This window comes from Cucumis sativus, unplaced genomic scaffold, assembly GCF_000004075.3.
Source record: "Cucumis sativus cultivar 9930 unplaced genomic scaffold, Cucumber_9930_V3 scaffold91, whole genome shotgun sequence".
NCBI classification, from domain to species: Eukaryota; Viridiplantae; Streptophyta; class Magnoliopsida; order Cucurbitales; family Cucurbitaceae; genus Cucumis; species Cucumis sativus.
In genome coordinates, this window is record NW_022279580.1 from 539 (window position 1) to 24,245 (window position 23,707).

The 23,707-nt window shown below is 32.1% G+C and overlaps 2 protein-coding genes across 3 annotated transcripts; one reads left to right on the forward strand and one right to left on the reverse strand.

Moving 5' to 3' along the window:
- Nucleotides 1-218: 218 nt before the first annotated feature.
- On the reverse strand, nucleotides 219-6,494 carry LOC116406347 (ABC transporter G family member 37-like). Its single transcript, XM_031890064.1, has 3 exons — nucleotides 5,880-6,494; nucleotides 4,461-4,584; nucleotides 219-308 (listed from the first exon to the last, which is right to left on the reverse strand). Exons 1-3 carry the CDS (start codon nucleotides 6,251-6,253, stop codon nucleotides 219-221), a joined length of 588 nt encoding a protein of 195 aa, XP_031745924.1. The 5' UTR covers nucleotides 6,254-6,494.
- A 5,619-nt stretch (nucleotides 6,495-12,113) lies between these two features.
- Nucleotides 12,114-14,216, forward strand: LOC101205256 (40S ribosomal protein S5). Of its 2 annotated transcripts, XM_031890078.1 has the most exons (3): nucleotides 12,119-12,247; nucleotides 12,500-12,562; nucleotides 13,322-14,216. In XM_031890078.1, exon 3 carries the CDS (start codon nucleotides 13,327-13,329, stop codon nucleotides 13,948-13,950), a length of 624 nt encoding a protein of 207 aa, XP_031745938.1. In that variant the 5' UTR covers nucleotides 12,119-12,247; nucleotides 12,500-12,562; nucleotides 13,322-13,326; the 3' UTR covers nucleotides 13,951-14,216. The 2 variants fall into 2 exon arrangements, with proteins under 2 accessions (XP_004140419.1, XP_031745938.1); XM_004140371.3 differs by lacking the exon at nucleotides 12,500-12,562 and having other exon boundaries at nucleotides 12,114-12,247.
- Nucleotides 14,217-23,707: the final 9,491 nt, after the last annotated feature.

Below are 23,707 nucleotides of genomic sequence, written 5' to 3' on the forward strand. Positions count from 1 at the left end.
GTTTAGAAAAAGAATTACACGCGTATGCGTGACCGATTAATCACGTATTGACGGAGACATTTTTGGTATTTTTTATTGTGGGTCTGTGAGCTATTTTCGTTTTCAAAGTTGTTCTTTATCCAATGCAAATATTTTATCGGTTCGTTATATTTTTTAAAAATCCTTTAAATATATTCTAATAATTAAAATAAATAACAAAGAAAATAAAATAAGAGAGCTTACCTTCCTGGCTTTATGACACCACTCACATCTTCCACTATGTTAGTTTTAGCTTCGTGGGACTTCGAACCACATAATTTCATGATGTCCTAAACAAAATAAAGCAAGTGTAACACTATTTGACAATGTTCTAAACAAAATAAACAAGTCCAAAAATTGAAATTTAGTAAACAATCACAAAATTTGACATTTTCTTGAACCAAATAAAACAAGTGCAAATATTGTAATTTTGTAATATTATAGACTTACAATCGCAATTTTAAAACTTTCAAATATAAGAGTTTAGTGGGATAAATAACACAAATTACTGACAATGAAAGATATTATTAAGTCGAAACGAACATAATTTAATCAACACAATATTTGTATACTATTATCCTCAAAGTTAGAAGGTTGATTCTTCTGCCTCACAGGTTGTACTCACAAAAAAATAGATATTTATAAACTAATTTTTGGGATGTTGGAATAATTTTAGTGTATAGGAAGAATATCATAAAAAGAAATCGAAAAATAAGAAACCTGGTACATTGAAATGAAGCTGAGCCCAACAAATTCACATTGTCTCCATACGATTTTACTCACTCTAATGCTTAAGTTTCATGAGTAAATGTTTTCTACGATATAACATATTAACTTTCTCAGGGAGTAGCACCTCGTCCACAAGATCCAATAAACTATTCTTTGTGGAAATAAATCGAACTTCAACAAAGTTTACAAAAGGAAAAAAATGTCTATGAGAGAGAAAACCATTGTGAAAAAATTTGTGAGACCTACTTCTAATTTGAGTATAAAGAAGTAAAATCTGACTAAGTGTTTTGAAATTTGCGTTTTGAATAAGAGGAGACATTTTTAAATTAGACTTTGTGATAAGAAGAGTTAGCGTTTGAATCAATCCGCGGAAAGATTAAGTGATAAATCTTGATTTTACAAGTGTAAAGTTTTAATTAAGAATTGACAATTGGACAAGGATTTGAAGATGACTAACCCATTTTAAGGAATAGTATAAAGTAAAGGACTTTTGTCACTAAGTAAGGGAGATTTCTGGAAATTTTGAAGTGTTCAAGTTCTGTCATTTTGTTTTCGTGAGAAGGCTATGCGAGAAAGAAGAAGAATAGATTTTTGGTTTTAAGGCTAAGTATTTGTGAGCGATTTTCTTTAAAATGTTTTATATTGATTTCATGTTTTCTCTGCTAAGCTCTGATGATTTAACGAGGATTTCAAATATGAAAAGCTTATATGTTTACTGCATGTTTTATAATGTTTAAAACATGATTTTGATTATTGAGATTTAAATGATTATAAAATGGTTTTCAAACCATTAGTTGCTTATGTTGAGTGAGCTAACTGTTATGTGCACATAAGGGTAAAGACAACCATATAGAAAAGGTCTGCATGGTGGAGTGAAGTCAGCTAATGTAGAAAATGATTGCATTGTGTTAGGCAACGTGAACAACACGGACGAATCTGTATGTTCTCGGCTGTTGTTGATACAATAGTCTAAACGCGAGGTAATGAGATCAAGTGTAGAGAACGATTCGGGATCCTTGGTGAAAGAAATGATTGTGACTAATGTGTGTTTATGCGAAATGTTATGTTTACAAGATTTGATATGTTTCTACTTAAAACGAATGTTATTGTTTTGCGAAATGATTTATGGAAAGATGTTGCGAAAAGGGTTTCATAAAACCTCACCAAGTCTTTTAGACTTGCATTTTAAAATTTTATCTTCTAGTATTTGGCGTTAAGATCAAATAAGAGGAGGGGGAAGGAAAAGGCCTACCACGCGAAAAGCTACTAGGAGTTTTAAGTTGTATTGTGTACTACGTACGAAACACCCGTTATTAATAAAGTTGAAGTTTTAGTTATATTGACTGTGTTAAGCTTTATCGCCTAAAGCATGTTATTTAAAGTATTTGACATTTAAACCAGGTAAATGATCTAAAGATGAATGTTTTTGGCGTTTAGACATTAATTTTGGTTAAGGTGTTGTAATTGTATGTTCATGTACTAAACGTCTGTTATTGAATAAAAGTTTAAGTTAAACTTCCCACTACAAGAAATGGGGGCTCTCCCGACGCATAAAACCGTCGAGAGATATATGAAAAGCATCAGAAAAGGCTTTTTCGACGCATAAATATACGTCGGGACACAAGTCGAAAAAAATGTGTCAGGAGATCAGGAACGTCGTTGTATGAACGTCAAAGATGCTGTCAATATAGCGTCGGAAAATGTCTAGGAACTCCCGACACAAGTTCATTGAAAGTTCATCTATTTTTTTTTAAAAAAATACATTTCATTAATTCCTAAATTCAAATTGAAATTCAAATTAAAATTTTGAAATTCAAACTCAACTTCAACTTCAACACTTTAACCTCAACTTCAACACTTCAATCTCAACATTCAACACTTCAATCTCAACTTCAACACTTCAAATTCAAATTCCTAAACCCTACAACTAATTCAAAATCTAAATACTAAAACTAATTTGAAATCTAAAATCTAAAACTAATTAACTAAAACAAAACAATAACTAAACTAAACTACTTACCGACGACGACGGCAACGTGGACGACAACGGGAACAACAATGCCCTCTTCTTCTCGATCTCCCTCTCAGTCTCCCTCTCCCTCTCTCAGTTTTCTTTCTCTTTTATGTTTCCATTCTATAAAGAATGGAGTTCAAAAAGATGGAGAATTCCTGACGCATAACGAAAGCGTCAGGAATAGCACCCTATTCCAGACGCGATTACTGACACGTCGAGAATCCCTAAACCTATTCCCCATGTTGTTGACACCACGACGGAGGAAGGCGTAACGTACAATTAATAATTTTGCCCTTCCTCCGATGCAACACTATAGATGTCGGGAATAGGTACCCATTTTTCGACGCACCTGACACCACGTCAGAGGAAGGCCAATTAATTGTCTGCCTCTTTCGAGCTACACTTTCCACGTTGGGAATATGGGTTCATTTCCCAATGGACCTGGCACCATGTCGGAGGAACCCTAAACCATTCCAGCTAGTTCTGACGCTAATGTGTCTACGTCGGGGGAAACCAAGATGCGTCGAGAAACACCGACTTTTACTAACGTCATATTTTTCGACGATTTTTCCTGCGTCGGAAAACTCCCGGTTTCTTGTAGTGTCCGTTGCGTTATGTTTATCTCTATCGCTTGGTAGTTTAAAGGAGTTAAGTTTGAGCTAGGCGATAAGACCAGTTTCAAGTTTTAAGCTAAATCGCATCCTATCTGCACTACTTTCCGTGTTCTGGTTTTTTTGTGGATTTCGGTGTGACAAAAATTCTCAAAAGCAATTTGAAGAAGAGTCGTATTTGTAGACTATTCGTGACCATTCGAATAGTCACGTTCTTCTTGAAATAAGAATTACATAGTTAATATATATAAATGAGGATTCTTAAGTCATTTTTTTAGTTTGAGAGTTATGAGGCGGGAGATCCAATATCCTCAACCTTTGATATAGATATAAAGATGAAGATTTTAATATAAATTATAAGTGATAAGTTTTTTTTGGTTCAACAATGGGTTTAGGGTAGGAGCTAGAAGCTGTCTTTGGTGCTGATGGTTGTTAGGAATGGCCAAATGTGTTTTGCCTTCTATCACCTATGAGTTCAGGGGGTTTAGGAATTTTTTTAGTCTATTCTTCGACCCTAATTCACATGATCGACTAGAGATATTAGAAGTTCGTCAATCTCCTACTCACCTTTCATTGTATGGTGGATTGGATTCTTCTTGTTGGTTAAACAAATAGTATGAAACACATTTGAATATTTTTTTAAAAAAATAGCTTTCAATTGTTGAATCTCTCACCAAACATATATGAAAACATAAAAGAAAAAACCCTATTTTGATTGAATCCCTATTTAAATTCTTAAATAAATTAATTAATAACTAAGATGAAAAGAATTTTAGTACTTCGCTAACGTGGAACTTTCTTTATAACTTTATTCATCGCTTGCAACAATATAGAAGCATTTAAGAATTATGTGTAAAAAATAGTAATCAATTAATAAATTATTTAGTGACGTGCCACGTAAAAAACAGAAGAAGTTAATACTACCCACTAAACATCATCTAGGGTATATAGGTTAAAAGGTTAACCATTGGAAAAAACATTTTTTCTAAATAAAAGAAAGTTTTAAAGGTCATATAATATTAAATGAAATAGATTATAAAATTAAATATTTTTATATAGAAAAAAGAAAGAGAAAAAAATAGACTTACAAAAAGGTTGGATTGAAATGAATTCCAAAGTGTTGGAAGGGCTTTTCCACGAACGATCTCATATTCTGCCTCAATGTGCACATTTTTGTATTTCACTTCCACCGTTGGAAATTTCACTCCAACCCTATACCAAATTTACCATTTTATGTTTCAATATTAACTTTATGAAGATTTTTCTATTTTAATACAATTCATCAACTTGCAATTGATTTGATTCAACTTTGGTTGGTTTGAGATTAAACTCTTTTACATTTAGTTCATTCAATTTGTTTCATCCTTAACTGCTAACAAATCACCTTTTTCTGCTTCTCATCTCTCTTCCTTCACTCCCTCACATTCTTTGTAGTCATTATTCATCTTCCTTTACGCAATGACATATATCTATATAGGTTTGCTTTCAACATTTTCTCAAGTTATCACTAAATTAAACTTACTCTTAATTCATGTTTATAATCTCTTTTTTTTTCTTAATTAACTATCTACTTTACTCAACAGAGGTTGATTCTAATTTTATCAAAACTTAATGTTCTGACTTTAATTTTTGCTTCCATTTCAACCCAACATTAAAGAATATTTACTAAGTAGTTTAGTTAGGTTTTATTAGATTGGGCCTACACCTAAAACTTTATCTAATTTGGTTTATCGAGGGAGTTTCTTCAATAGTAGTTTAATGAAAAACATAATTATTTAATTAAGTTCACATATATATAAACAAGTAAATTAAAATAACTATATAAGAGTAAATTTGTAACGATTTCATTGTGGTTTTGTTATCCAATATATGGTTTATCAAAATTTATTTGGAGCAATCACAATCAAACAATAGTTGAAAATATGAGAATTAAGAGGCCTTCAATGTTTTTAATTTATTTTATTTCTCAACTCTACATTTGTTGGCTCTACCCTCTTAGGCATCATAATTCAAAGTCAACCAAATTGAATACAATTATTAAAAGTTAAGTTGTTTAGTTCATACTATTTGAAAATTAAGAAAAATGTTAGAATTTATTCCAAATTTTATCTCCATAATTTGATAACACTTATATATGAATAATTCATAGGGTAATGATTATTTTATGAGAGTTTCATTGAAGATTATTATTTATAAAGGTTTTTTCAACCAAGTTTAATCTATTAAAACCATACATATTGAAATTTTAACTTTCTTTACCAATTTTAAGAAAGATGTTTTGCTTTTACTTAAAATGAAGAAGGTGGCTTTTTCATACTTATAAATGTAGTCAAATGTGACAAAAACAAAATTCTATCTTCTCATTTGATAATATTTTCATGATTTTTTTTTTAATTTAAAATAACTTTTATATAAGTTTTGATTATTTAAAATAAACTCTCTAAATTGAATAAAGAAATGTATAAGAAGATTAAGCATGGAAGGAGAGAGAGAAAGTAATGACTTACTTGTGGATTCTCTCTTTAATTTTTGTCAACAGCTTGAGATTATCATTTTCAATGTGTTTGATGAGTCGTTGTATAAAAAGATGGCGTTCCACATCTCCAAGCTTAGTAACATCAACAACTCTTCTTCCACCATTCTCATCAACTTCTACTTCTCTTTTGTCTTCAAACAACGACGATCTCAACCGTTCGAACGTCGGTAATCTCTCGACTGTTGCCCAAAGCGATGCATCTATAGTATCCCTCTCATGCTCCTCCTCTAGCGATGCAGTCGAGTTGCTTCGGAAACTCGATGCTTGTCGACGGAATGATGAACTAAGGCTTCTTATTCTTCTGATCTCCGGCACCTCAATTCTTACCGGCTCTCTCTCGTCCATTTGGAGCCAATTTTGGAGAACTGTTGATCAACAGCTCAAGAAGATCGTCAAGTATGAGAGACAAAATGAAGAGTTGAACTTCATTTATTTATATGTAAAAGGGTTGGACTTCAATTTGAGAAGGGTACGTATGAACTTAAAGATTACATTTATCTAGAACTTTGTGTTTAATTAAAATATTTGTGTGGATGATATTGTTGGTCATTGGTCGAGAGAAGAAGTCAATACGAGTGTTTTTTTAGTAAATTAAATAATATAATAACAAACCATTTGAATCACAAATCTGTCTATTGCTAATACTATTTATAGTTTACTTTAGTAATATACATTCAACTAGTTTTTACACTGTTTGACCCTATAGTTGTTCAAACATAACTTTGATCCAAGGTTAAATTTTGATATTTTACATGTAAGTATTAAATAAAAAAGTTATTGGAAACAACAAAATTATTGAAAATATTTATAAAATATAGTAAAATTTAGTATTGTATCGATAAACACGAATAGACGTTTATTAGCGATAAATATGAAATTTTGCTATAATTTATAAGTATTTTGGTTCATTTTACTATATTTGAAAACGTCTCATTTACGTCGTACTCACGAATGAATACCAGAAACAAAAAATGCCAAATGCAAAAGGTATTGCTAAATTAAAAGTGAAAAATCTGAAAGGGTTGAGTAATATAATAGGTTTCATTTCATTCAACTTCATCGCATAATGAACTTTCGCATTCTAATTTCATAGGTTTTTGTAGCAACTACATAAAAGTTGACTAGCAAACTCTTGCTATGCCCAAAATTAGATACGAAAAGACATGCCCATGAGTGGCAAAGTTTATCAAACCCTACAATATCTTGCTTGAACAATGTGTGTAACTAAATTATTGGAATAAGAGCTTCCTAAATACAATCTTTCTGTCAATCGAATCATTTGATAAGTTCAATTGAAACTTGTAAAATTCCATGATCCTTGTCAAAGTGAAAAAATAAAATAGATTATGTTTTCAATATTAGCTGTTACCAAAGCTAGTGGCAAGGTTGATAACTAAAGTAAGAGGAAAGAAGTTCAACCCAATAACTTTGACAACTCAATTTCGTAAAACTCATCTAAGTTACTATGGTTAGTCGACCATCTAACAGGCTTAAATTAGTCAACAAATTGAGAAGTTCAAAATGAAAATGGAAGAAGAGGAATGAATAGAATAAGATAATTAATATGGTTGCTTTAGAAGTATATATATAAATTGATGTCAGGCGTGACGTGATACATTTTACTTCGTCTTTCAAAAGTGAAAGATTGCAACAACAAGTTGCCATTTTTCTATTTTATACCTGACGCCTGTATGTGTGTATATATATTGTGATCAGATTCCGAAGAACAATTGTATATAATATGTTTAATTAATAATTATTTGAAATTAATTTTTGGTTCACTCCACCATTTTTCAATATATTTTTTTCTTTCTGGGGTGGTGTATCAGCCGCTTCACCATTTATAAAAAGATTCTCAAATAATATATATATAAAACTAAACCTTTCTTCTAACTTTGTTTGATAAGTATTTGACTTTTAAAAATTAACTCTATAAATCTCATTTTTACTTTTAAATTTCTTTATTTTCTTTATTTTTTGGCTTTTTACTAATTATTTTAAAAGTCGAGCCAAACCCAAAATTTCTTGTTTTAAAAATCAAATCAAAAGAAATGATTTTGAAAAAAAATGTAAAGAGTCCGTTTTAGTAAGGGTAAAGAATAAACTATAGACAGAAATAATAATTTTTAGAAAGAAAGAAATGGTGTGGATGTGGTCACGACTTTGACCATTTCAAACCCCACTTTCAGGTCACCATCGATGTAGCCATTGCTTTTAACTTAACTCGTGGACACAAGGAAAACCCTATCAACAAGATTGATCGATGCATTCGTTAACATAAAGAATCTTTACAACAACATTAATTTATTACACTAAACTTCCAACTATGAACGTAACTATAAAGATATAATATAGCGTTGAGTTTGGAGTCAAACTCAAGGTAATTGAGTTAAGGTGTTTTTGTAAAGATTCAAGAATTCGTGATAACTGGGGGGGGGGGGGGGGGGAGGTAAATTGTTTTTGTTATTTATGAAATTAGAACACAAGGATAGGAAAGAACTACAAACCAAGAGATACATGTGATTTTTTATACCAATTTCAACATACATGTAACCTGTAATTCTTAGATGTCGTCTCACTAAAATCGAATGGCAGTCTCAAATGATCAAGCAAAAAACTATTAAGAGAATTTATCCAACCAAGTTAAAAAAATACAGAACATAAAAACAATTGAATTTTTCTTAGTTTTCTGTTTTCGTTCACTCTTTCTTTATGATTCGATATAGTGAAGGTGGTAGACGATTAGATAGAGAAAAAAAAGGGATTAAAATAAGAAAGAAAGATGTTCTCCCACATTCAAAAGAAAGGAGATATGAAAAAGTTTTCGATCCACAAAACAAAGTGAAAACTAAAACGTCGGATAGAATACATTTGAAGTGTAAATTAATGTCACGATGTTATTATTGAATTTGATAGCAAAATTCAAATGAATACTTACTCCACTTTTATGTTGAAATTCGCTGATGACTTGCTGGTTTGCATTCGTGTGAGTTTGAAATTAAATTATACTTTCGAACCTTTCATTCAATGGGTAATCTAACCTTAGATTGTTTGGATTGTGGATAACATTCGAAATATCCCAATTCGAGTTTCATGACATAATTTATAGTGGTTGTTATGAATATGGACTGTGATCTAATAGAGTAAGATTGCAGCTAAATTAAATTGAGAACAATAATAATGATGAAGAAGAGGGAGAAGATAGAGCATAAGGATTTTATGTGCAAACTCCTAAACAGATTAGGATAAAAACCATTGACAAACATAGAAGAATTCACTATGTAAAATAGGAGTTACAAACTTTCTTTCTTATTTAGGAATACAAAGCTCTCTTATAAGAAAAACTCTATACTTTATACAAACTCTACTTGTTGGAGATTTTGGGATGGGAGTGATATTAAAGTTTTTTGTCCATAAAAGTCGAAAAATATATGTCCGAGAGTCAGTTTTTATTTTCGTCCAAAAACGTCGAAAAAAGGGTCAATGCTATAGCCTACAAAGAAAGGACCCAATCTAGAACGGTATCAAAGGTCTCGAAAACTCACATCTAACTACTGAGTGATATTCAAGTTTTTTGTCCATAAAAGCCGAAAAAAAATGCCCGAGAGTCAATTTTTATTTTCGTCCCAAAACGTCGAAAAAAGGATATAGCCTACGAAGAAAGGATCCAATCTAGAACGGTGTCAAAGGTCTCGAAAACTCACACCTAACTACTAGGTGGTCTCATTTTGAGTGATATTAAAGTTTTTTGCCCATAAAAGTAAAAAAAATATGCTCGAGAGTCAATTTTTATTTTCGTCACAAAACGTCGAAAAAATGGCCAATGTTATAGCCTACGAAGAAAGGACCCAATCTATAACGGTGTCAAAGCTCTCGAAAACTCACACCTAACTACTAGATGGTCTCGTTTTAAGTGATATTAAAGTTTTTTTCCCATAAAAGCCGAAAAAATTATGCTCGAAAGTCAGTTTTTATTTTCGTCCGAAAAAGTCAAAAAAAGGGCTAATGCTATAGCCTACCAAGAAATGACCCAACTTATAACGGTGTCAGAGGTCTCGAAAACTCACATCTAACTACTAGTGGTCTCGTTTTGAGTTATATTAAAGTTTTTTTGCCCATAAAAGCCGAAGAAAATATGCCCGAGTGTCAGTTTTTATTTTCGTCCCAAAACGTCGAAAAAAGGATCAATGTTATAGCCTACGAAGAAAGGACCCAAAAGATACTTGATCATCAAGCAAATCTAATGACTCTAATTTGTCCATGATAGATGTGTATGATCCCATGGCTCCAAATGTTCTAGATAGATGTGAAATATCCAATGACAATAAATTAATTAAGCTTGATTAAAGTGTGAGATCCTATGGTCCAAAAATTGACTTCAAAAAACATCTTGAATTATTAAGAAAATTCTTGATAACTATCGAACAGCAGCGTTTAGTTGTGTAGGGGTAGTTCACAACAAGATCTAGAGTTCTCATGAATCCTTGAACATTTGGGGAAGAGGAATACCTAAACCAAATTGGTTTTGAAAAGAAAGAGCCTAAAACAACGTAGTTTGTCTTGAGCTTTTGCTCAAAACTACATCATTGAACATTACATAAATAAAAGGGAAATTTGAATGGATAACCATTTCAGCAATAATAATTAAACGATATAGCGAAATTTTCATGAGCAGACAAAATATATCGATAATGACGATCACTTTATCTATCGCCATCTTCAGAGTTCCAACCTTCATCTTCAATTAATATCTATTGAAGAACAACTAGTAGACATTTTCTCCAAGGCACTCTCTCTTACTCGCTTCCGTTAGTTACATGGAATACTCAAGCTGGTTTCTTCTCTACCCGCTTGAGCTTGAGGGGGGAATGCTAATGTAATTTGTAAATATGATGTGTTATTTTGTTTGTTAGATGGTTGGGATTTTATTAGTCTATATTTGGATTATATGTTGTATAGATACTTTTGTACTCCACTCTCATAATTAAGAAATCAAGATTATAATCAAGTTCCATGCCTTTACATTTTTTTTTCATGAAAGTGTATTTTGAATTTTTTTACGCACAAATTAGATTTATAATTATTTGTTTAAATTTCATTTTAAACTACTCTTAGGCTCTTGAAAATACATTGATACACAAATTCAAACATATTAAAAATATGCGCATACATGTTTTGGAACTTTTTAAAAGTAATTAGAATTTTCCAAATATAAGTAATCTTTGATGTAGATTGACAACCATATAAGTCTCTAATTATCAAATCTTTAAAATAATTATAATTATAATTTATTAACGGTTACTTTACCTCCAAATAAAGATTTTTTTAGCAATCACATAGATCAATAACGTCAAATATGTACGATAACCTTGAAGTAAGAAGTTCAATTCTCCCATCCTATATAATGAAAAAAGAAAAGAAAAGAAAGATTTTTCAGTTGGAGGTTTGATTCTCTTCCTCAAAATTGTTGTACTAAGAAACTTATAATAACATTATCACACGTGCAACACACGCCAATATTTTATAGTTGTAAGAAGTAGGGAGAAAGTATAAGAATTCAACTGTTCACACAATATTTCAAGTCTTCAATCTTTCAAAAGTAGTAATCTCGAGGTTGATAAGAACTTTTATGTCTTGAGAGCTTTTAGAAGTTTGAATCTTCAATTCTCGATAGCTTTGATTTTTCCTTGAATCAAAGATCCTCTAAATGAATGACAATGTCTCTACTTATAGAAAAAATTATGGGTTTTAGGTGGGCTTAGACCCGTTTACATGTTGGGTTGGATTGTGTTTGTTGTACTTGAGTTTGAATCCATTTTCTTTTCTCATCCAATTTTTCTATGGTAATTATAATGGATAGTAATTTTTAGAATAATTATTAAGTATGTAACAATATTTATAAAAAAATTACAAATATAACAAAATTTATAAACTTTTATTGATTATGAGTGATAGACTAATATTTGCTACATGGTTTATCAATGATAAACTCCTATCATTAATAAATTTTGATCGATTTTACTATATTTGCAATTTTTTAATTCTTCATTCTTTATTACATGATCTATCAATGATAAATTCTTTAGTTCAACATCAACCGTTGATACTGATTTGTTTGGATTTTTTTTAAAAATAAGCCAATTAAAGTATTTATATTTATTTAATATAGTTTTCAAACTATATATATATACCCATAACGTTTCAGTGTGGCCTTGTTGTTTCTGTTGAAGAAGTAGAAGTCGTCTGCTTCAGAGGAGCGGTGAGAGCGTGTTTAGGAGAAAGAGGAAGACTTGTTTTTATATCGTTTCATATCAAGTCTTTATTAGTAGTGGCGCAGTGGTAAGGCTCCTGTATTCTTAGGGTTTTCCTCCCTCTATTTCAGCCGCCTTGTGTTCAAACAAACTCTTTCTTCCCATTTCTCCATTTCCTCCTCATCCTCTCGCTCTTCCTTACCCACCTGCTCCGCTAATATTTCCTTTTCTTGTTTGTGATTTTCAAATTCCTTCGGATTTAAATGCGAGATCTGTGTGTTTCTATCATTCTTCTTCCTTAACTTTTCGTTAATACGGCATCTTGTTTACTTATGTACAGAATAATGACTACTTAGGGATGTCAATTTTCCTTCGCAATATTCACTATTCAAGCCTTACTGAGGTTTGAGGAGTTTTCATTTCATAGACCCACTGATGCTATGATTTAGTTTGACCCTGTTTTTTTTTTTTTTTTTTTTTTTTAAATATTCTTTGTTTTTATTTTTGTGTCAAAATTATATTATTTGATCAATGACATGCTAATCTATTATTAGTAATAAGAAGTAAACTGTTGTTTATCTAATTTTTTTAGTTTGGATGTATTACTATTTTGTTGGAAGGCTTGAATGAATTCTAGAAATAATTTGTTTCAGGCGTGCGCCTTTTCTTCTTAATAAAGTTTTCATTAGGAATGGGTGTATTTACTTTCAGGTGAATTTGTTTCTTTTTCATTGCCTTTATAATTTCTTTATGGAAAAAATGTATTTGCCAATTTGAATCAATAGAGTCACTGATCCTTCCTATCATTTGGTTTTTTGGGATTTCTCTCTGGCTTGGTGTGATAGATGGGTGACTGAGGGAACATCCTTTATTGGAAATGCTCTTATTCTTCATAGTTTGTTTCTCATTTTCTCACCTTTACACTTTGCTGCTGCTCTCATTGACAGTCAACTCGTTTTGGAATTTGTGATATTGTGTGTATTTTGGGGTGAAAGTTGTATTTAATAAGACTAGTGACAGTTCATTATTGATTGTGGAGAAATTCATGACCATCTAATTTTAATTTGAACAAGGGAGAATGAAACTGATTGGGCAATTGGATACCCATTGCATGTTTTTATCCAACTGGTACTCATTTTTTCTTTGTTCTGATATTCTTCAGGAACAATGGCTGTTGAAGTTGATGTGGTTAACCAGGAACTGATCCAGCCTCATCACGATGTGAAGCTGTTCAACCGGTGGACCTTTGACGATGTCCAAGTGAATGACATCTCTCTGGTTGATTACGTTGGTGTTGCACCTGCCAAGCATGCCACCTATGTCCCCCACACTGCCGGGAGGTACTCTGTCAAGCGCTTTCGAAAAGCTCAGTGCCCAATTATTGAGAGGCTCACAAATTCTCTGATGATGCATGGAAGAAACAACGGGAAGAAACTCATGGCTGTCAGGATTATTAAGCATGCAATGGAGATTATTCATCTTCTGACCGATCTCAACCCAATTCAAGTCATTGTCGATGCGGTTGTTAACAGTGGACCACGTGAAGATGCCACTCGAATTGGCTCAGCTGGTGTTGTTAGGCGTCAAGCTGTGGATATATCCCCTTTGCGACGTGTTAATCAGGCAATCTATCTTCTTACAACAGGTGCTCGTGAGGCCGCTTTCAGAAACATCAAAACAATTGCAGAATGCTTGGCGGATGAACTTATTAATGCAGCAAAGGGATCATCCAACAGTTATGCAATCAAGAAAAAGGATGAGATTGAAAGAGTTGCTAAGGCAAATCGTTGAGAGGTTATTTTTCTTGTCTGTTTTACATTCTTAAAATGAACGCCATAGTCTAAATCTACCGGTTTTGAATTTCTTATTTGGACAAATCATATCTATTACTTGACTTTAAAGTTTTGATATCAGTGGAACAGCCAAATGCTTGTGTTTCTTGAAATAGTGTCAGTGTATTTATTGGTGTTTTCCCATCTAATACTTCTATTTCATCGAGTTTAGTTATCGTATATACTAAATTGATGAAACTAATAAACAGTTTGCTCATTGCCCCACTTCATGTGTGGATTCTTTCGAAATTTTTACCAACCATAAAATATTTGTAACCATAGGATTAAGTTATAAATGTTGATACTTTCAGACGTGGGATGGGACAATAGATATTGAATTATGAAGCACAAGAAAAAGATAAATAAAATACCTTTTCGATCTGGTTCTTTTCAAAGGAGAGAAGGGCTTCTTCTCCATTGTATCGAAGGAAAAGAAACTAAGAGAAACCCAAAACTTAAAACCACAAATTTGATATGGTTCCATATGAAATTTTGGAATTGGTAGAATAACCACTCTTATTCTAATTCTATGTAACTTAACCCTTTTTTTCTAAATAGATGGTCGAGCAAAAAAACAAACGATGTCAATTAGCAAAACAATCAAATCTAAAGGAAAGGTAGAAGAAAAGCAAATGAAGAATGAAAAGGAAGCGGAGGTAACAAAATAGAATGTCAATGTCAATCGCTCTATCTTTGTTTGATTGTTGTATCTTTGTCAATGTCTATCTGAAATTTCTTTTTCTATCTTTGTCAATGTCTATCTGAATATTTCTTTTTCTATATTTGTCGATCTTTGTAAATGTCTTATATCTTTTCCATCGGTCAAATACCATCCAAATGACCTAATTATGGAAGATGAATACAAAAATCTTAGAATTTGTAAATGTCTTATATCTTTTCCATCGGTCAAATACCATCCAAATGACCTAATTATGGAAGATGAATACAAAAATTTTAAAATTACTATATCCTATAATTTAAAAACATTGAATCTATTATTGTATGTGATGTTTGATTAAATTAATTATATGCATAATATATGTTGTATAGTTTAAAATCTCACCTTAGAATTATAATTATCATGCATCATTCTTAAATATAAGGGTTATATTTTAGTTGCATGATTGTTAGCATGTTCATACATCATATTTAATATAATTGTTATATTATGTGATAGCATGTATCATTAATACTTTTGTGCATCGTACTATATTTTAATATGTTGTATTGTATATAGTTTGATGGATATATGTTTATTTTTATTGGATTAATATAATTGTTGTATTGTGTGATGAAAATCGGAATGCATTGAGCATGTCATTACTTGGTAAATATAATTGTTACGTTTATTAAATGACATTAGAAATACATGTTTATAGGTTTTAATTGTTTCATTTTCTTACAAGTGTTATAAGTTTATGATTCATCTCGACCTTAATGAATAATATTTATAATTATATTAGAAATATGATTATTTTCTTTTTTCATTTTAATAGGATTAAAATGATATCAATAAAAGATTAAATTTATAAAATATTTGTCTATAAGAAACCTTTGTCTAAGGAAGGTTATGTCTAGGTTGGGATACTTAAGCTGATGGTAGCATAGCACTCCTACTTGGGAACTGACCTAAAAGGTGAATTAGTCAAATATTTTATAAGCATGCAATACATGATTATATTATCAAAGTGTTTGAAGAATAATAATCATATTTTGTTAAACTATCCAATATAAGAGTTATATTGGGCCAATTTAACAATAAACTTAGATAAATAATTAGCCGTATTTTCTAAGTTTTAAGTAAAACACGAAGTGGGAGAAAATGAGATATATGATACTTCATTTTTCTTTGCACGTTTCTCCTTAAACGTTTGCACCATGAGATTTATACTCGGCCTCAAGGCACTTTTGCTTGTGTCCATCTATGTCATAAATCAACAACAAGGTGAATGGAGATAATGTTTGTAGTGAGTGGGAGAGGACACATCTTGCTATCTCTTTCATTAATTTCTAGAAAATTATAATGCTCGGCCTCAAAGCATCTTTGCTTGTGTTTCCCTACGAAAGGTGTTTGCATGAAATTTTATTCAAACTCCAAAAAATGGATGAAATTTTTTTAGTTTTTGCTCCAATCGGTTTTTTCCTACAAATATATTGGAGTGGAACTCTACAATTTAAAATGAAAGGTTATACTTACAAGACAGTTTTAAGTAAGTTAATCATTTCTTGACTAAAATGATGACTAACTATTATAGAAATAAGAGTTATTCTAGTGCAATATTTAGTTGAGATTGTCTCAATTCAGTGAAGGGATAATTAATCACCCTGCAGAGGTTTTTGTCCTGCCTCACTGAAGTCTAGCTACTAATAAACTTAATGAGAATAGTTATGCATCTTGAAAAAATATTATGAACATTGTGCTAATCATCAATAATCTGCAATTTGTCCTAGTTAAGTCACTACTGCTACAGCAACTCGAACTCTTCGAGAAGCACATAAGCATTGGGTAAAGGCAAATGAAAAAGCTCGAGCATACATCTTGGTAAGCTTATTTGAAGTATTGGGCAAGAAACATGAATCAATGCTAACGACTTGTGAGATCATTGACTCATTGCAAGAGATGCTTGGTTAGGTCTCTTATCAGATCAAACATGATGCTTTGAAATACATTTAATTATAATGCATGTATGAACGAATTGAAGGAGCCTCAGTGCGAGAACATGTTCTCAATATGATGGTTCATTTCAACGTACATGCCAGAAATGAATGAGGTTGTCATCGATAAAGCCAGTCAGGTTAGCTTTATTTTGGAATCTCTGTCAGTGAGTTTTATGCAATTTAGAAGAAATGTTGTTATGAACAAGATTCTTATACCCTTGCCACCTTCTCAACGAGCTAGAGAATTTTGAGTCTCTAATGAAAATCAAGGGACAGAAGGGAGAGGCCGACAAATGTTGCTACTTCCACAAGAAAGTTCAATAAAGGTTCGACCTTTGGAACCATGTATATGCCTTCTTCATCTGGCACTAAGAAGTGGAAGAAGAAGAAGGGTGGTCAAGGAAATAAAGCTAACTTCGTTGCTGCTAAAACGAGCAAGAAAGCCAAGGCTGCAAATAAAATATGTTCCATTGCAACCAGGAGGTACATTGGAAGAGAAACTATCCCAAGTACTTAGCAGAAAAGAAGAAGGCCAAATAAGGTAAATATGATTTACTGGTATTGGAGACTTATTTAGTGGAAAATGATGATTCAGTCTGAATAATATATTCAGATGCCACTAAGCATGTTTGTTCTTCATTTCAGGGAATTAGTTCCTGGCGACAGTTGAAGACTTGAGAGATGACGATGCTGGTTGGAATTGGGCATGTCGTCTCCGCAGTTGTAATGGGAGGGCTTGCTCTTTGTTTACATAATTTTTTCCTTTTATTAGAAAACATATATGTTGTTCCCGATTTAAAAAGGAACTTGATTTCTGTAAAGTGCTTACTAGAACCAATCTTACAACTTTAACTTTTAATGTGAATAAAGTGTATTTGCAAAATTGGTGTTGAAAATTGCTCTGCAAAGTTAGAAAATAATCTTTATGTGTTAAGATTGCTAACATCTAAAGGCCTCCTTAATACTGAAATGTTTAAAACTGCAGTGACTCAATTTTAAAATTTCTCTAAAAGAAAATGCTCATCTTTGGCATCTAAGATTAAGGCACAATCTTAATAGGATTGAGAGATTAGTAAAGAATGGATGTCTAAGTGAGTGAGAAGAAAACTATTTACTGTATGTGAGTAATGCCTTAAAGGTAAGATGAAAAAAAGATCTTTTACTAGAAAAGGTCATAGGACCAAAAAACCTTTAGAACTTGTACATTCATATCTATATGATCCTATGAATGTTAAGGCAAGAGGAGAGTTTGAATATCTCATCACTTTTACTAATGATTATTCAAGATATAGGTATGTTTATTTAATGCAACATAAGTCTGAAGCTCTTGAAAAGTTCAAGGAATACAAGGTTGAAGTTGAAAATGCATTAAGTAAAACTATTAAAACATTTCAATCTGATCGAGGTGGAGAGTATATGGATTTGAAATTCCAAGACTATCTGATGGAATATGAAATTGTATCCCAACTCTCAGCACCTGGTACACCTCAACAGAATGGTGTATCGAAAAGGAGAAATTGAACCTTGTTGGATATGGTTTGGTTCAAGACCATCATACGCAACAATTGGAAGGATTCATAACTCTAGGTCAAGAGCAAAAGGTTTGCAAGCTTAATCGTTCCATTTATGGAATGAAAGAAGCTTATCGATCTTGGAACATAAGATTTGATACTGCAATAAAATCTTATGGCTTTGATCAAATTGTTGATGAACCTTGTGTCTATAAGAGAATCATTAACAATTTAGTAGCATTCTTAGTTCTGTACGTAGATGATATCCTACTCATTGGGAATGATATAGGTGTACTAACTTATATAAACCAATGGTTGATGGCCCAATTTCAAATGAAAGATTTGGAAGAGGCACAATTTGTTCTTGACATTCAGATCTTTAGAGATCGTAAGAGCAAAACGCTAGTTTTGTCCCAAGCATCGTATATTGACGAGATAGTTGTTAAACATTCAATGCAAAACTCCAAGAGAGGCTTAATATCTTTTAGGCACGGAGTTACTTTGTTTAAGGAAAATGAGACATATCCCTCAAGAGGCTTAATACTCTGTTGGTAACTTAATGTATGTGATGTTATATACTAGATCTGACATTGATAATGTGTATAAATACATGTTATTATAACCTATTTTCTTAGAATAATTAGGTCAGAACGCATAAGCAGATGATCAAAACGTGTAACTTACGTTGTAAATACATAAATATTTTGAAATACATCTTACACAAGTATCATATCTGTTTTATGTGATTGACATGTTTAAACGCAGAATAATGAACAAAGAAAGAATCTAGTGAATTGCAGGAGATATCTTGCGCAAGGGCTATGCGATGCGAACTCATTGGGCGATTAACATCTCCAATCAAGGAACCACATCATCATGTCATCACGCAGGGAAGGCTCACTAGAGGACAAGAATGGTAGTTGGAGTGATTTGACCTCATAGGACCAAAATTGCCGCTAACAATCTCAAAGTAATAGAAGTTTTCTGCCTAAAGTTGCCTATAAAAGCACTTCATCCCCACCAAGTAAAGGATGCATGTATTGGCCTAAAGGGAGCCTATATGGGCCAAAGCCTAGAGAGTAGGTGGCAAGGATTAGCCTCACCATCGTCTGTACAACACCCCTTCTTCTTCTCTGACCAGATTGTAACGCGAAAGCTTAAAGTTTGAGAGGAGAAGAGTCCACCCTCTGTTTCCCCATAACTAAGAATATTTTTGCATTCTTCTTTCTTTTCAATTTTACACTTCTTTGTAATATTTGTTGTCTATATTGTACAGTGGCCAAAGGCCTACATTCTTTATACATATATTACATGTTTATACCTTTTCAATCCATCAGTTCTTGGCTTCTCATCGGTCAATGTGATTTTTAGTAGTTAGGTCTGTGATAAGTTTTTGATAAGAAGTCTAGTTTATAATTATTATCGCATTAGTCAAGCTATTCCTCGCCTAGCTAGTGTCATTCGCCAACTACCTGAGAGGGCAAGTAGCAAGGATAGGGCTAATGCACACAAGGAGGATTTTGGCAACAAACTCCACCTATGTGAGATAACTTTCAACATTTGTATCCCGAAAGGTGAACAAGTGCGGACATTAGACGCTGAGAGGTTGTTGTCCTTAAACGAGAAGTTCTATAAATATTATAAGTGAACTCTTCTAGATATATCTCGCACAATCAAGCACAGTCATTTGCATCTTGAAAGGTGAGCAAGTGGGGCGTCTAAACATTTCGAGATAAGGTTACCTTAACCATGAGTTGATTATGCAAGTTACATTGCATTGAGGGTCTTGCATTGCTTAATCGCCTAATAATGCATAGACTTTCCTTAACCCTTCTCTTACATACAGGTTAGTTTGCTCAATCTTCCATCTTTTCATAATTTATTCCCCTGTGCATAAGTCTCTAGGTGTAAGTAAGTAGTTTTAGTTATTTTTATATTATTTTAACTTAATTGTCATAATGCCTAAACAATAAACCTAGGTCAACCTACTATTCGCTTGCACTTGGACGATCAGTAGAAAAACTTGTACTCAACAAGAACTTAGCTACTATGCGATGAAGAGGTACATAATGAGCATCTCGCATGCTATGATTATGACCCATGACCCATGACCCATCGCATAGAATTAATCACACAATGCATAAAGTTATGGTGAGCATTTAACATGTGGTGAACCTGCTTCATGACATATTGCAATTGCATTATACAAAGGCAAAACTACTAAGTCCTAGTTTGTCCACACACGACAACATAATCGCAAACAAACAACCAAAAATCTGTTATGCGGTGGAGATAGTTAATAGATATCAATCTAATATAGGATTATTTCACCCGACTGCCGTTAAAACTATCCTCAAGTATCTTAAGAGAACGATGGAGTACATGCTTTGTGTATGGTTCTAAGGATTTGATTCTTACAGAATATACAAACTCTGACTTTCAAACTAATAGAGATTCTAGGAAATATACTTCAGATTCAGTGTTCTCTCTTAACGAAGGAGATGTAGTTTGGAGAAGTATCAAGGAAGGATGTATTGTTGACTCCACCATGGAGGCAGAGCATATCGTAACTTGTGAAGCTATCAAAGAGGTTGTTTGGCTTATAAATTTTTAACAGATTTGGAAGTTGTTCCAAACATGTCAAAGTCAATTATTCTTTATTGTGATAACAATGGGGTTGTAGTTAATTCTAGAGATCCTAGAAGCCAGAAGCGTGGAAAACATATCGAACACAAGTATCACTTCATTCGAGAGATAGTGCATGTAGGGCATTTGAGGGCCACCTAGAGAGTCTGGGTCTACGTGACATGTCACATTTAATCTAGGGCAAGTGGGAGATTTACTGGATGTGTATTGTATGCCCTAGTTTCTTGTTTTATGTATTATTATAGTGTTTTAACTTTTATGTTGTACACCGCACTAGCTTTAGAATAAGTGGAAGATTGTTGGGGTTGATGTACTAAATCTCACGATCTTGTAGTTTGTAATTGTATATAATATACAATTATTTTATTTATCTAATAAAATAAAATGTTCTATTTTATTTGACATTTAGTCGCATTAACCCACAAAACCAATAAACTATCATCCAAGGTTACTTTCTGTAACCTAGACATGTGTGTGGAGACATACAAGTGGATCATGTTTAAGTGATAACTTCAATGGTCTATAGTAGATGGATAAGGTTGGATATACCTTATCTTGTTGACACTATAAATACAACATGCTTTGTAGTTGTTACAATTGTTTAAAATGCTACAAATGATTTTGATCCTAATCATTCATGTCCAGGTATTAGAGCGGGGGTATTCTATATAAAGAGTTTATATAAAACCGAACCATAAAATGAATAGTCTCTCTTATTAACACTGTTACTAGTTGAGACTACATTTCACCAAGATGACCATATGTGACTTGACCTAAATCTTGAGTGAGTTGTGAACTCCTACATATATAGACGGTCTTTTGATTTCCATGGATAAAAGTGACCTATGTCGTCTCAATATGCTTACTATTTTGGGGATTTGTCTTATTGGGGAGCTGGAAACACGACATAAGGAATTCACTTATTCTCTATAGATAGAGTAAGTAGAGAAATTGCTCTCTTGAGTGCTGATTCCAGAGCTTGAACAATGTAACGCCACACCCTCTCTTGGCCCAAGAGGAGTTCAGTTATAGTGAGCCTATAATTATTGTTCATTAGAGGAATTAGTGGTACTTATGAAGTTAGATGTAACTTCAGGAATAAAACGATAATTTTTGACCTATCTGTACTTACGAGCAATTTGTGAAGGGTCATTGTACTGTTGGTTGGTTATATCTAATGGACATAAAAGTATATCTACAGTAAGAAGAATGCAACTATTAGTCTTGTGGTAGTTAATGAATATAGATTAATTTAATTAAAAAGTTTAATTAATTAATCGTATATTATTGGAGCTTCAATTTATAGGTTCATAAGGTCCCCTTGTTAGCTCAGTAATGATAAAGTGAGAATCAAATTTATTTTGTTTTAATTTGAATTGTTCAAATTGATTAAAAGGAATAATTGTATATGATACAATTAATATAATGTATTTGATACATTTATAGTATAAAGTTATTATGAAAGAAGTTAATACTCGAATATGATTTCAATAATAATAATATGAATAAAATTAATAAATAAACTATAGGTTAAAATTAATATGGATTCGATTCCCATTAGAACTATAAGTCACATGAGATATTTAAACTATTGGTTATATTATATATAATATAATATAAAGTTAGATTATATGAGATATAATATAGTTTAAGTTTATATTATTTAATTAATATAATTTTAAATAATAGAATAGGTGATGGAGAGGGAGGGAGTTATTTGATAACTTCCCCTCCATCTTCTCTCTTTCTAAAAGAAAGATTGTTAAGATATTCACCAAAAAAAAATCATAGAAACCCACACTACTCTTTGTTGATTTGAACCTCAAGGGTAACAAAGAAAACTTGGTGGTGTTTGGAGATTTAAAGAATTGTTCTTGGGAGAAATTCTACAAAGGTTAGTTTTTTCTCTTTTCTTCCTTAGCATGTTTATTTTTGTTTTCTCTGCATTTTTTTTGTTTTTCAAATTGACTACCATCCACACGTTCAAAATTTAATTCTTTCAGTTAGCACTTCGAGTTGTACAACGTAGTTGATATTAATACAAAATATGTATGGTCATGCTCCATTTGTGGTCCATTGCGTTGAAAACTAGCAATTTTCACTCGTCAAGTCTACAACTAGAGAAAGTGTGAAAGTTAATGAAGTTGAGTACTTGGAACTCGTTAACTTGTTTTCATCGCATAACTAGAAATGATTGCGAGCATTGGCCATAAAGCTTATTTTGATATTATATTCTTAAATAAGTGCGTGAAGTGTTAAGTTGGACATCGTTGAGAAGTTTCAACCTTACGTAGAGTCTCATCCCATGAAGAGATGTTGGCACCTCGCCAACCGCATCCTCCCTCTTTGAATTAGTAAATTAAAAATGTTATTGGATTTTGTATTTTAAAACTTGTGATTTGTGAATGTTAAAATATTATATTAGTCAATAAAGTTTTATGTGATTGAAGTATTGTTCAATAAATTATTATTGAATAAGAAATTTAATAAAACTTAGAATCCTATAAATAAGGTTCTTTAGTACTTGAATTTTATTTAGAGATATAAATGTTAATAATGTATAGCATAAGAATAAAGTTGGATAACTTATTCTGAAATGAAATTGTATAAGAGCGGACAATAAAATAGTCACTTTAACCGTACGGAGACCAAATCAATCATAAAATATTGCTCCTTAGGGCCCATTCTTTCTGACTCACCGAAAATTTACAGAACCTTATCATGAATTTTTAAGAGAGGAATTTACAAAAATAACAAAAAAAAAAAAAAAGCATTGGCAGTTTAAGGGTCACACCTCATGGCATTGGCAGTGGAAGCTTGCGTGACCCAATTAATCATCAAATAAATTGGCTTTCCAAGTTAATAAGCCATTTTGGGATATCATACACCATAAAGGATCCA